This window comes from Dermacentor andersoni, chromosome 10 (genome assembly GCF_023375885.2).
Source record: "Dermacentor andersoni chromosome 10, qqDerAnde1_hic_scaffold, whole genome shotgun sequence".
Taxonomy (NCBI): Eukaryota; Metazoa; Arthropoda; class Arachnida; order Ixodida; family Ixodidae; genus Dermacentor; species Dermacentor andersoni.
The window spans coordinates 79,635,682-79,650,499 of NC_092823.1; the positions used below are offsets into that span (position 1 = coordinate 79,635,682).

General features: G+C 45.5%; 1 protein-coding gene across 4 annotated transcripts in view; it reads right to left on the bottom strand.

The window, feature by feature from the left end:
• Nucleotides 1–823: 823 nt before the first annotated feature.
• LOC126544118 (transmembrane protease serine 11D-like) overlaps nucleotides 824–14,818 on the bottom strand; it is a 174,949-nt gene continuing 160,954 nt past the window's right edge. For 2 of the 4 annotated variants that reach the window (XM_055062460.2, XM_055062463.2), the window contains 3 exons: nucleotides 14,337–14,381; nucleotides 2,501–2,640; nucleotides 824–1,093 (listed from right to left, as the gene is read on the bottom strand). In XM_055062460.2, coding sequence (XP_054918435.1) covers nucleotides 902–1,093; nucleotides 2,501–2,640; nucleotides 14,337–14,381 — 377 coding nt within the window. In that variant the 3' untranslated portion in view covers nucleotides 824–901. The remainder of the gene's footprint in view (nucleotides 1,094–2,500; nucleotides 2,641–14,336; nucleotides 14,382–14,818) is intronic. The other 2 variants (XM_055062461.2, XM_055062462.2) reach the window with 2 other exon arrangements.

The window sequence follows — 14,818 nt, forward strand, 5'->3', positions numbered from 1 at the left end:
GCGCCCCACCCGTGTGGCAGCTACGCCAGTTGCGCTCTGATACTATAGGAATATGACATTGGAGTGGTGTACCATTCCGTTCTGGGTAGACACATTCCGACGGCGACCTTCTTTCCCACCCACCGCCGACCCTGGATGTCGCTTGGCACCAAGCCTCTTAACGCATGTTATCATCCCTTGACTACCTCACCATTACTAGTGACCAGCGCAATGACCGCTGGATAGCATAAAAAAAAACCGCTTGTGTCAAAATTATCATTATGGATGTAAGAACGACGGGAATGAAAGAAAAATGAGCTTCGAGCGAGTGGACCTTATATTTTATATTGAATGAGAAGGAAGACTTTAAGAGAATATGGGCTAGTAATGCGGCAGAATGGGTGCTAAAACAAGAGAAACTTAGTCAGTGACAGCAGAGGATTACATTGTGTGATGACATTAGGAAAAGATTCACAGAGGGTGTCCGCATGTGTAGGACAGCTAGGTATGATTAGCGATCGCAAGCAGAGGTTTTCTTTATTCTCGCTGTTGACATAACTTGGCATAAATGCATGCATGGCGTGATAAGCACATTAGAAAGATAATTCCGAAAATAGGAAAATATTCTTTATTGAGATAATCACAATTGCCGAGTAGCGCTACCTCTTAATGTATAAGTGATTAATGGTAATAACGCAGATTTGTCTATGGCATACAACGGTATAATGAGGCGCGCATAACAGCGCAGCGTGGTAAAATATGCCCCAATGTAAGAGACAGTGACTGCTTAGTAACTGTGCGCATCCACTGTTTACAGGATATATATATATATATATATATATATATATATATATATATATATATATAACTGGCACGGTCTTGCAGGTTCAATCACATAATGGCAATGCATTCCAGGCCACTATCAAGGCGTAGGTATTTCCGTGTATTCGGTGAACCGGTTCAGCTTGTGGTAGATCCATGGAACAAATGCCTCGATCCGCAAGAACACACTTGGAACATCACTGCTGCCACAAGAAAAGCCATAAGAAGCCAAGCCAAGTAGGTACGTCAGGCCATCGCTGCCAGTGGCCATCGCCGGAGAAGCCGCATCTCCCTGGGAACAAAACAACTGCATGCAACTCACGCCTCGAAAGCCTAATGGGCCCAATATCGCGTCACTTACATCAAGCACTCTAGGTAAATTACGTGCGATAAAAATTTGTTCCGATTGCTTGAACTAATTCCTGTAATAATGTTTAAGGCTTGGTGCGTCTCATATGTCTGCATGGAGTAACGAAATAATAATAAACGCAAAAATATGCAAAGGCGTGCGTCAGAATTTAAAAGGCAATAGACATTTCTCACCTAGTGCATGCTCGATGGCACCGTAATAGCTAGTCTGATATGGAACATGTGTGCAAGCGCGTTTCCATGTAGGTTCCCTAGCCTTTAATAAAACAGAAAAGTTTATACAAGGCTCGTAGTATAGGCATCACGCTTGCAATGTGCCTGAAACAGCCCGTGCGTCCTAGGAAGAATGTACACGCAATAAAAAATAGTCAATGGCAATACACCAGAAAGATATGCGCTCAATAGATTGCTTCCGGTGCTGCACAAAACATTAGTTACGCAAATGCCCTGAGAAGCCAACACCCGCAGGTGCGCCAGACCATCGTGACCAGTGGTCATCGCCGGAGACGTCGTGCCTCCCTAGGAAAAAGAGCAACTGCATGCAACTCACGCCTCGAAAGGGTAATGCAGCGAATATCCCGTCGCCTACATCAGGCATTCTAGCTAAATTACCTGCGATACAAAGAACTTGAAGAAAAGCTTGAATAAGATGCTTGCTAATGTTTGCTTCAACTAACACACAAAACACGCTGGCTTTATAAAAGAAATGAGCACGGATGACATCAACGCTGGCAATTAGGTAATTGTGAAATTAGAGGTATACAACACATTTCTCTGTATCGCAGTCACAAATTACGAAAATGCTTTCCATTGAGCAGAAACTCTATCAGTCACGGAAGCAGTGAATATACAAGCAGTAGAGGAAGCATATGTGAACATCCTAATAATTGCTGAGGTTACGCACCTGATTGCTGCCCTCAAGGAACAGCTCTGTGAATTCAGCCAAGGGGCTGAATTCATCAATCTTTTCTTCTGTAAGCGCTGTTTATTATTGGCTGACCACCTTAGTAAATGATGTGTCCAGCGTTACACTTGACAGGAATCCGCTCATGAACACACACGTGCGTGAATACGGGTCCTCAGCCCCCATTCATAAAAAGCTGTTATGGTAGAGTTGTTCGTAGCCAAAAAATTCCAGCGAATTCGACGTTGGGCACATATTTGGTGAAAGCGGTCGGACAATGGCAAATGCCTTTACGAAAGAAAGATCTGTTATTTACGTGCCTTGTTCTCAAATTTACTTCACCGTCCCCGTAAAACGTTCAGCAAAATTATTTTCTTCGATGCTCCCGGGTGTTTCATACGTGCACTGCGTGAAATATTTGTTTACCTCACAGAGAGCATTAAGGTCTCTGACAGCGCAAAACATGATGAGGTCGTCGTAGCCGTAGTTCTTGAATCGGTGGAAACAGTCGTCACCGTCCAGGCCACGCAGTGTCCCTCGGTACAGTGACGTCTGTTCGGGCTCAGCTATTGCAAGAAAAAGTGAAGAAGCAGGCGATACAGATTAGGACTCAATTTTTAAACAAATGTAAATTTTTTGCGAAAAGAAAATACACATAACTACAAATATTAGGAATGTGCACATTATTTCCCAAGTAGCTTACTGCGCTAATGGTTTTTGACCCCACTTTTATTTTCAGAGAATACCTTGGATGATGTTATTCATTTTAATAATTAAAAGCGTGTCGCAATTTCAATACTTGTATTTAAAGAAGTAAGGCCTTTAGAATTAGATGTACAAAGTATGTTATGCACATTATACCACAATATGCATTGCGATTTTCGCAGCGTAACAGTGTGTCCTGCTTCAAACCTTACACTTAACGTGTGTATTTACTTTGACACTATAAGTTCTCTATGTATGTTTAAGGAATTAGGTGTCAGGGTTTTAATTCCCCGAGAGGTATTCTATAAGAGTCTGCAGAAACGGGTGCCAACTTTTATTGCAGTCTTTATTGACCTATATGTATTAATAATCACACGTTCATTCTCCAGAAAAACTTATTTCGTGTGTTACTCAACTCATGCAAATTGAATGACGCTCCTTCGATTGGAAATGAAAAGTATTATTTTGTCAAAATAAAATTTTTTATCTACGCCCTCAAGTAACAGAAGTGTTCAAAAATATGTCGCGATAATTTTAGCCTGGTACGAAAACTGAATAACTTAAAAGATTAAAGATTTCTCGTAATCTTGGACGAAAGCCACTGTGTTAGCGAATAAGATTTCGCGTTGCAAATATGTAAGAAAAGATATATTAGCGTAATCCTAATTTATATAGTTTAGTATCTAAACTAACCACAGCATGTTTCACTACGGAAAAATATCGACAAACCAAACGCTGTAATATTCTCGTATTAGGTAACATTGGAAGATGTTGCCAAGTGTGCTCATTAGCGGGATTTTCTTAATCTCATTGGATATCTCTTCAAATTTTCCAAAAAGCTTTTCAAATGCAGATTGTACAAATAATTTGTCAGCACGTATAGAATCTATAGAACTGCTAGCAACAAATGTTATTCTTTTGACCTTAAGGTTCTAAGCGTCTAATTGTTTAATTGATGTTGCAACTTCAGTGTGACGGTTATCGATGCAAGAGCATCAAATAGCCCTTTGAGCGAGAAAGCCGATTTCTGCAGCAGCGAAACGCCGGCTAAATTCCCGTTGGCACTGATGCCACGTCATGTGACGCCTAAATGAAGCAAAGCGGTCCCAGGTGTGGCGTGAGGGCATCGTTGCGACATCACGTCACCCTTGCTCTCGGAATCCTGTGTTCTCCGCACGTTCCTTCTTCGCGCAAGCTCTCGCCTGCGCTCAAAGTTCGCCCCTCGGCAATCGCTATAAAGAAATTCCTTTGTAAAAAAAAAAAAACAGAATAAATTTAAACGGAAAAACTTTCGCGGTATTGAGTTTCGACCTACGACCTACGACCCCACTCTATGAGGCCGAGTGTCTTACGCTCTGATCTGAACGAGCGCCTCCTAAATAGCAGGCTTGCGCACTCTGCTTGATGGCTTCTTGCTACTTGGGCCAAAATTTCGATTGCTGGCTCTCCCGTAATGGAGAGTAGATGTAAGCGTCAACTGACAACCGCCCAAAGAGGATTCGCTGGAGATGATACTAGTCACTGCATGTTCGCAACCACACCACAACAGGCTGCACCGCGCCGTACTGTGCACTAGTCCATGAGGAAGCTGCCCAGCTAAAAGAAGAAAACCGTGAAGCCAGCACGAGAGGCAGCGAAAGACGCCAAAGAGACGGGCCGCACTGCCCAGCCGGAAGAAAAAAAAAGCGCATAAAGGGTTGGGGGCCAGAGACCACCTTTTAAGTTTTGAGTGCGTGGTCGGATGATCTGGTTTTGTTCTCGCAACTTGCCCGGATGTTCTAGTCTGAGTGACCAGATAACAGATCTGGCTTTTGGCTCAAGGTCACTCGAAGGTCACCGACAACAGAAGCTAAGAGCATTTCATGCTTAAAGTGACCGCGGCTTATTCGGGAGCGTGTGCAATACATTTTATGGCAGTAGGGCAAGGTAGCGTGATGTCACGGATGGAAATGTACCAAAGCAGACTTTGGCAAAGTCTCTCAACGTGCTCGCTTGCCCGCGAGAAGTTCACCACTCCAAGGATCGCTCAGCGGCTTTCAATCGGAGATTATTGCTTTCGCATACACAACTCATAACAACGGCTTGGGTGTCCTCAAATTTTCTTATGTTGTAGCCACACCCACATACAGGGGACCTGCGGTGTAATGTAGTCTTGTGTATGAAATAAAGAAATAAAAGAAGCTGCGCAGAAACTCCTCTGGCAGTAGTCTACGTATGTGTAAGCAACCGTGACGGCCCCCTGGCCTCATCAAGCTGTATGTTTGCAGCTTTCTTGTCAGGGTGGCCTTCAACACTACTTTGTGCATGCTGTTAATAAAGTTGACTTGACTTGACTTGTACCGCTTGCTCGTCTCCAAGCAGCTCGGTGTCATTATGAATGTTGCTGGCGTCTGGGTCCGCCACTGGCTTAGTTGTTCAGTAACCATCGAATTGATGGGCTCTACGTTCATTTACTGGAACTTCATTTCGTTGCCTCATTAGTCACTGCGTAGACTACGATTGTCACGCGCATCACACAGCTAGCTATCAGCGGAATTGAAGAGCAACACAGGCAGCTTGCCACTTCCAGGCGGGGGTCGAGTGAAGCGATGAGGGATGTCGGTGCCTAACTTGAAGTCAATTTTGAAGTCAATCAATGATTGAGAAGTTCTGTAATTGCTAGAGCAGGCATTCCAGATATGGTTCGTTACTAATGCTCATCTAGTAAAAGCGCGGAAAACGGAGGGAGGAACATATTTAGAAGAGGCATACGCAGTTAGTGGTGTGCGTCTCTTCTATGTTCGCTACTCGACATAAAAAGAAATGATTAAGTTCTGGGGTTTTATACGCGAAACCAGGATATTAAGAGACATGGCCCAGTGCAGGACTTCGATTAATTTTGATCACCTAGGGCCAATGAACGTGCACCCAATGCATGCCATCCGGGCGTGTCCTGTCTTACGCCCCCAAAGAAATGCGGCCACCGCGGCCGGAAATCCATCCTGCGACCACGGGCTTAGCAGCGTAACGCCAAATCCACTGCTCCATACGGAGTCGCGCACTTTACGTGCCGATAATAGTTGAATTACTGATAGGATAGGAATAACTTTAATAAAGTGCCGGCAAACGACAATTTAACGAGTCGTGACGCTGGCCAAGCGTCGACCCGGGGTTATACTCTACTCTGCACTAGCCCCGTTGGGCCCGTTTGTAGTGGGTCACGAGGCTTGTGCTTTTCGAGCGCACCCCGGGCCTGCTGGACGGCCCATAGTTGTGAGTCCTTGTCTGTAGACTGCAGTGCACTTTGAAGTTCTGGCGGGTAAGTCCTGGAGTTAGCTGCCGTCGGGAACCTGGCACAGTCCCACATGATGTGCCATTGGTCCGCCGGACCCGCTGCACAAACACCACACAGCCCACTCGGATAGAGCTCTGGGTGAAGCACGTGCAGCATTGCGGGGGCGAGGAGTGACGCGGTCTGTATTTGTCTTAGGATTACGGCCTCCTCCCGACTGAGTGCCGGGTGGGGAGGCGGCATTGTCCGTCGAGCTAAGCGGTAACACTTGGTTACTTCGGCATAACTAGTCAATCTGTCCTTGGTTTCGAACCACCACACGGAACGGTCACTCTCGGGGGCGCGGAAGGTAAGCGCTCGCGCCGCCGAATGGGCCGTCTCGTTGTGGTTCGGTGAGGATGCACACTCGCCGGCGTGCGCCGGGAACCACTTGATACGGACGGTGCTGCCGCGGTCTTGAAATTGGAGCTTGCCGATGATGGCGGCCGCCGGCGCGCATATTCGCCCCTTGGCAAAATTGCGCACGGCATTCCTCGAGTCGCTGAGCACGGTGCGACACTCGGCCTCGGTGATCGCCAGAGCGATGGCAACCTCCTCAGCGTCTGTGGCGTTCGTGCACCGCACGCTCGCTGCCGTTGTCTTGGTGCCGTTAGCCGCCGCAACGACCACTGCTGCGAAGCCTTCCCGCTTGTATTCCGCGGCGTCCACATACCGGGCGTGCGGGTCTTGGGCGTGTTGCTCGGTGAGGGCCTTGGCCCGCACCTGCCGCCGTTCTTGGTTGTATTCTGGGTGCATGTTCTTCGGGATGGGGTCCACGTAAATGTGGGCCCGCGCCTCATCTGTGATCTCGCACGGTTGCCGGCTGGGAGCTTGGGGGTTGTAACCCAGGGACGTCAGTATACTGCGCCCCGTCTTGGTGGTAGAGAGGCGCTCGAATTGCGCGGTGAGCTGCGCTTCGGCTATTTCTTCTAGGGTGTTATGGACGCCGAGCTGCAAGAGCCGAGCCGTACTCGTGGTCTCCATTAAACCCAGCGCCGTCTTGTAAGCCCGTCTGATCAGCGTGTTGATCTTGGTCCTGTCAGTGACGTGCCAATTAAGGTAGGCCGCGACGTAGGCAATGTGACTGATCACGAACGACTGGACAAGGCGCACGAGACTATGACGAGTAATTATGATATAGAATGTTTTCTTGAGGTGACAGAGTACGGATGAGCAAACGCTGTTGCTCTCGTAATTGCATAGTGTACCAGTTTTTCACCGGAAACATCTTTGAAATTTGTACGAGGTGGTCGCTTGCTAACGCCACTCGTAACCACAACATGTTATAGTTTTATCGCCTATATGTCTGCAACCGTACCGTCCACTCACCTCACAATGGAATCGTTGGTCAATAAAAGAAGTCATTGCTCCATCCTTATTATGCCGCGTGCACACATGGGCCGATCGGCATGGCTGGTGGGATGCTATTAAAGCTAAATTTAGCCTCGTATGCCGCGTTCACGGAGGCGTAACTCGGCAGTATGATTGTTTATCCGAGCGGGGGTAGTTGCACTTGAGAGATCTCAATATGCGATAGTAAGTATAATCCATGTAACTTAGACCAGTACTCATCAGGGGTCATAAGGCCTACAAGTGTGCAATTTCTTGCAGAAATCTTGCAATTGCCCGGCTCTTTAGGATGCAGATTCGACTCCTTGTCCATTTTGTTGTGCCCACTACGGTAAAAAACAGCCCTAGGTTGTTGCCGGCATCGCCACGTATCCCTTGCTTTGTGCGCAGCAGCGAACAACAGTGGGAGGACACCATAGAATATGGGTGAAATCCGTAGCTATGCGTGTAGCCATGTTATAAGTCGAACACTTTTGTGCTGCTGGGCCGCAGCCACGATGGTGATCTGTCGACATGCCGCTAAACGGCAGGTCGACAGATGGTGCTTGGCACTTCGAGTGTACTCTAATAAATTTTACAGTAGCTGCCGCAAGTAAACCACTCATGATGAAAGCTTCGGTCTTTAGGCGTGCATACTGGAGGCTTGCTAGAGTCTGCAATGCGTAGTTGAAAGTGTATTTCCAAGTAGGTATAATTTAGCAGACTTAAGCTCACAGCCAGCAGTGCTTGTCTAGGGCACCTGGACAAGCACTGCGCAGAAAGGCTCGCAGGCACACAGAAATGTTCATTAGAACAAGGCTCAAGTACAAAGTTCGATTTATTGTTTTCATTGTATTATTGGAAAACCATGCATCGTTCTCCGAGATTTTTAACCCAGCTGTAGCGCTACCACATAGGTTATTCCACCACGCCTTACACACGGGTTGCAATGAGTAATCAAAAGAACCATACAACAATGACACGCCAAATAAATTTTACACATTTTTGGGCAAGCTGCCGCATTTTATTTCCTCGAACAGCTAGCCGGTGTATATGCAGATAGCAGCAAGAGTCATTACTCGTAGTTACGCTACGAAAACAAATCTGACGCACCTGTTAGAAGTAAACCGACAAACCACATGCTGTGCGATGAATTAGCTTGAACAATAAATACTCCGTGCTAGCGACGGTAACATACGAAAAGCACTTTTGTGCAAGCCATACAACACCTGCAAATGAATACACAGAGGGATAATTACGAGTGACTTTACCCCATGGGTAACATCCTGAGCGTAACATTAAGTACTTATAAGTGGTATAAGTACCACGTTTTTAAAGGAAGTTCATCCAGGATCATGTGCCGTGGTGATTCGGAATAAATACATCTGCTTTGCGGACGGGGTACAAGGAGCGAAGAACACGAGGAGGGAGGCACTCAAAAATTCATAATCTGCACTTCAACAACGAGCACACGTTCATCAATCACGCATGGCGCACTTCGAATAAAGCCTATACCCTAAACGAATGCGCAAGCACAGTTTCTTGAAGAGTACATCCTCAGAAAAAATGGCCGTGGTGTACAGTTTTCATGATGCAGCAGTGGCTGACGACAATGTAATCACTGCCTAACGGTAGCTAGCAGGAGACGGAATGCAGTTGGGAATCGGAGCAGTGATTGCGAGTTCTCTTTCAAGGCCTGCGATGTGCTTTTCCGAAGCGATGGGATTCAGAGATGCGTCATCAGTCTTCCGACTTGAGAAGACGCTGTGGCTGTCTTCGCCCTCGCTGTGTTCCCTGCGCTTCCTAGACACCACGCGGATCGGACCGCGTATTTCCACAAGCAGTGGCATTCTAGCGACAGTGAAAAATGACATACGGTGTCTTCGTGGTAGCGGTTTGATCTCCTGCCGCGTTCGCAGTGAACACCAAGAATCACCGGAATGCACCTGGGCCCTTTTCTGCCTATACGACATGCAAGACATTGCCTTTCCCATGCTTTTTTTTTCACTCGTTCAAGCACAATAGCTGTGGCCCAGCTTGATCTAGTTGTGCCCGGTTTTGCACAGGGAACTTTGGCCGCCGATGCACTGACTTAGCGGGTCACTATTTAAAACAGCAAAGTGCAAACATTCGATAGTCATCGCAGTTTTCTTGGATACCTAATTGAACGAAATTTAGATTAGGCTTTTTCTTTCTGAGATTGAGTTACCAAAAATAGCAAGCTTTCTGGAACACATTGAAACTACAGAAAATAAACGAAGTGTTGGTTTTATTCAGTGAAATGCAATTCCGCACCGCGACGGCCTAGCAGGTCAGGCTCAGTGGACCAACTGAAATTCTTGTGAACAAGCTAAACGAGAACGTTAATGCTTTCCCGTTTTCTACAGGACATTTTTTTCCCATCAGAAGCGTAAACATAAATTTTCTCTTCAGAAAAGCCGCAATGTACTCCGCATTCTAGCGCTTAAGGCTGCGGCCTCAACGACAAACTCATTGCTGTACACTTTCAAAGCTCTTGAACCCGTGAAATATGAAGTTAACACGCTAATGTCCTGTCGATCAGTGATTTGTTTCTGCAGTACAGCAAAGCGGCTCAGGTTTTGGGGCGACTTGTTCTGAGACCTGCCGTAGTTCTTCAAAATTGTGGCAAAGTGACAGTTTCTTGAAATCACCTGGTTGAGGCTAGTGCCCCTTTGCAGTGCAGGGAAGCAGTTTCTGCAAGCTTGTCTTTTGCGCTCATCACATTTCGTTGACTCTCCGGGTGGAAAACACTGCATTCTTGGTCATCAGATTACAGGGACCAAAACAATAGACATTCATCAGGCCGACTTGTCTTGAAAAGTTGCCGAGTTAGCATGCTGAGTCCTCAGAAAGCAAGTCGGTGGTTCTCGCTCGGGAGCTTGAAGGCGCGATGGAACGGCTTCCGTGGATATCCCATCGCCAGTATTCCATGAAAGGTGTGTCGTTGTTCTGAGTTCTTATAAAGAAGCACTAGATGCGGCCACTGAATATATCACAGAAGCAAATAAACCCACTTGAAACAAACTTTTCCTCACGCTGCAGCGCCTGCACCCACCGTCTCCACCCGTCTCGAGAACACGTCTGCCTGTCCACGGTTGTCGTCTCTTCGTATTGGACGGGTGACTTTGGCTAATCATTTTTGTCCAGCCTACGCCAAGTGATTTCTCGTCACGGTATCGCTGAAAGAATCCTTCGGCTTGGGCACTTTGCTCAATCGATGCACTTCTCTTTTTTTTTTTACCGTAACACTCCCACGCCAAGACGTGTTGCCTTGGACACCGTGTGTCAACCGTTCGTCCATTTTCATAACGATGTGTGCGTATGCCCGTGATTAATATATGGCGATTGACGGCGAAAGCACATCTCTCGATTGACGGCGACTAGCCCATTTGTAGCGACACCATGCGTAACGAATCATGCGTGCGTTCTTCCTCCCTGTTTCCAGACAGGAGCCACTTTGGGCTTGTCGTGAATAAATCATCCGGCATAGCGTGTAGCTATGGACGGAGAAATTGCACTAACAACCAACGCGCGCCATTCTGTGGTGCATACATGGCCGCTCGCTTCACGTTTCATAAATGCATACATACCGCGAACATATGTATCGCGAACAAGGCAGACGTACACACTTAGGGTATTGGACATTCTTTGCAGACATCAATAAAAGGTTCCCACTCCTGAGGCAAAGGACACATAGAAGGTGTCCGTAAGCAGAACCTGAATGGAGTGCCAGATATCATCACCGAAGACATTATCCTACACGCTGAATGTTATCCGCGTATTGCGGGTTGTCTGAGCTAAGATTTTATAAACCTCTGTACGGTTCTTTCGTCTCCGAAGGCACATTGGAAAGATCGCCTAGACGGCATACCATCGCGCCCACATGACGTCATCGTGCTTTACGAATCAAAGTGACAGTTGGTAAATGCGCTATTAACGACGAAGGCTTAGAGCAAAACCAAATTTCACGCCCCTTCCTTTTTCATTCGTACCGTTACCGTTTGTGTAAAGTTGCTAGGGTACGGACGCAAGTCGTTGTAAATGTCTGTCTCCTACGGATAACTATTTGGACAACGGCAAAGCTACACTGATTGTTTAGAGCTTGTTTTCGGAGCATTTCAGTGAGAATGGTGCTTGTAATCATTTATTGCCTGAGAAATGCTACAGTTTTGAAGGTTATGTTTTGTCATGGTGTACTCTTGAGAGTGAAAACCTGCGCTTTTAGAATACGCTACTGAATGTGTATGTCTCGCAATGTTTGTACCAACACCAAACTTCTAGGCAAAATGTTATCAATCTTGCACGTGCAGCACTTGTTATTTGGCTTCCAATATTTTAGATGTAGCGTTGTAGGCCCGAACTCAGCGCGCTCAACATACACAGTGTGCTGGTGTGCTGGTGTACTGGGAACTATTTTATTATCGTGAGTAATCCACAATCACGAAGCCATTGTAACTTGCCCACACACGCAGAAAAAGGCCAAGCGGAGGTGAGGTGCTGGACTGGTGTTTTGTTGTCGGAGCATAAAACGCACACAAATTGAGGTAGACCAGTTTACCACGCACATTTTTTAAACTCCTTCCATGTGTGCCTGTGAACATTTTCAACAAACACGGGAAAATTAGCGAAGTCTAAAAGACTAAACTGCAATTAATTAAAATCATGCGTATCTGCTAAAAGTGTACCAGACGTGCAGAGTTTGAGTGTTTCGAGGCCATGGTATTCTCACTGCATTTGAAAAAAAAAAGTGCGGTTCAAGAAACTAGGTGATTGCTACTATTTGAAGCTTTGAAATATGCAATAGAATAGAGTCCTAATAAATTCGAGAAAGGGATCGATGAAAGGTCTATCTTTCGAATAATTTTGAATACTTCACGCCGGCGACTGTACACGATGAGACACGTATTTCAAGCAACAATGTCACCAATTTAATCACGTGTATCGCGGGCATACAAAAGCGGAGAGCACTGCATCTCTGAGAGAACCAGATTTCGGAGGCGAAACCACAGTCACTCGCAATATTATTTTGTTTGGACATGAAATTCAGCAGTGAGTATATTATGACATTTATAGATCCGCCACATGAGCCATCTCGTCGAATTGAATGTGAATACGTTTCATTGCGAAACGTTTATGCAATAATGGCACCATCTGCCATGACCATTACAATTATAAAAAAGTGAATTTTTTTTACATTTACCATTGTCACTGACTAGAATAATTAGTTTAAATAAATTACATAGTAATTTGTCCACCATGCTGCCTTTATAAGCATTCTAAAATAAATCGTAACCAAGCATTGTTCCAAAAGCCCTAATTTGGCGAACAAACTAATTATTTGTTCCGGCTAGTACCCTTGTGCTCTCAAGAGATCACTGACGCCGAGCGTCAGGGCTGTCTGCTAGGTTCTTCTCACAAGCACTGTCACGGTTAATACGATGGCCAACTTGCCGACTCATTGGCTGTATATAGCGAGAACGTGGACAGTGAGGTAGCGTTCCATGTCAACGGCAACTTTGCAAATTTTACAAACTAAATACTTTCGGGGGCTTTATACGAATCAGAACCGTCGTCTCATAATGAGGCTACGACGCCAGATTAATTTTTGCCACCCTGAAATTTTTAACGTGCACGTAAACCTAAGTACAGGAATGATTTTGCATGTGACTTTGATCAGCATGTCGCCGGCGCCGTCGGAATAGAATGTATGTTCACGAACTCAGCGCGGCGAAGCCATAGCCACTGGGCTACTGCTGTGGGTTCTACGGGCTTTGTTTGACATCTCCGTATAAGCACACTAAACCCATATATAGTATAAATAACAACTCAACCCAGCTGACCACGCTATTGCTATCTCCGACTGACCGGGAACTTGGCCGCGCAGATAACTGTGGCACAGGCGGCATACGTATGCCCGGAATAAGGACTGAACCGACGGCATTTACGCTAGAATTGGGACTTTGTGCGCCTGCACTTTCGGCCTCGCGGATTGCATAAATCCATCGCTTACGTGGCCGCCAGTCGACGTTACTGCGGAATGGCTAGGTATTACGAAATTTCACGCTGCCTTAAGAGGAAGCATTACGCCGGTCCAACTTCGATTTCTCTGTTCAGGTAAATTTAAAACGCGAAAATGCTTCTGTGACACATTCATTGGGGTCATCTTGGGGGAAACAAGTGTACTTCGTTTGAAACTGAAGGTAAATTCAAGCAACCTTGAATTTCATGCAGGAGAAGGAATTTTCTGCACAAATCTAAGAGTTTCAGAAAAGTAGGAGCGCTAATTTCACAGCTCTGTAAGCGTGCACACACACAAAAAACATGCCAGTTACTAAACTGCATCTGTTGGGGCATTCTAAGCGGATAAAGGTGATGTGTTTCCTGAAATTGTTACAATGTTTATGCAGTTTTCACAGAATTCGCATTCACACAACAGGGGTATATTTTATAGAGGTGTAGAATACATTTAACTTTGCCCACTTTAGATGTAGCATTAAATACAGCCTACAGAACTCTAAAATCGTTTTTATTGTTAGGTTACTAAGTTCTAAACTTGATACCCGTATTTTCTTTCATTCAAAAATTCTTTCGTCTTGGACACTGATGGCACAAATTTAAAGTTCATTTTCTATATATTTCCCTAATCGACTGTATCTTAACGTTCTCTTTTAAATGAAAGAAATCTCATCAAAATCGGTGCAGTGGTTGCTGAGCAAACCTTCTCCATTCCCATTTATTTTGAAAGGAGCTCCCGAGTTAACATTTCCAATTAGTGGTGGACTCGCTTCTAAAAAAAATGGAGTTCCTCGAATAATAAAATTACATTTATCTCCCAGTAAAAAATATGGCGCACTGCTTTATATACCGCATATTTAGGCGTTACTTGTGTACACCTACCTTTACCTGTTGTTGTCACGTTTGGCGTTCCTTGAGTTGGCACCTCTGCGACAAGTAAGAAAGCGCGATTTTGGTGTCTAGCTCTCGAATATGGTACGGTAAAAGTGGAGCATTTTATTTTTAGGTACAAGCCTTACCTGGGGACCAACTACAATTTCTAATTCCTATATTACATGTGAAACACATAAATGCTCTTAAAACACAACCGCTGAACCGATTTCAATGAAATTCGAAACATTAGGAGAGAAAGCTGAATTCCGGCGACTGCAAAAACAATATTTGGACATAAAAGTTTTGGTACATAACCGAATTTAGCGCATGTCAATAAATTTCCAGAATTTAAGCAAGCTGTTTACAAATCCCTATTTGCGCACTGAAAACGAAAATATTTACTTGCCATCCCGGCCCTGCGAAAGTGAACGTATAGCGAAGCTGTTGAAAACTACCCCCAGAACTACCGAGTGGTTATAATAATAATAATA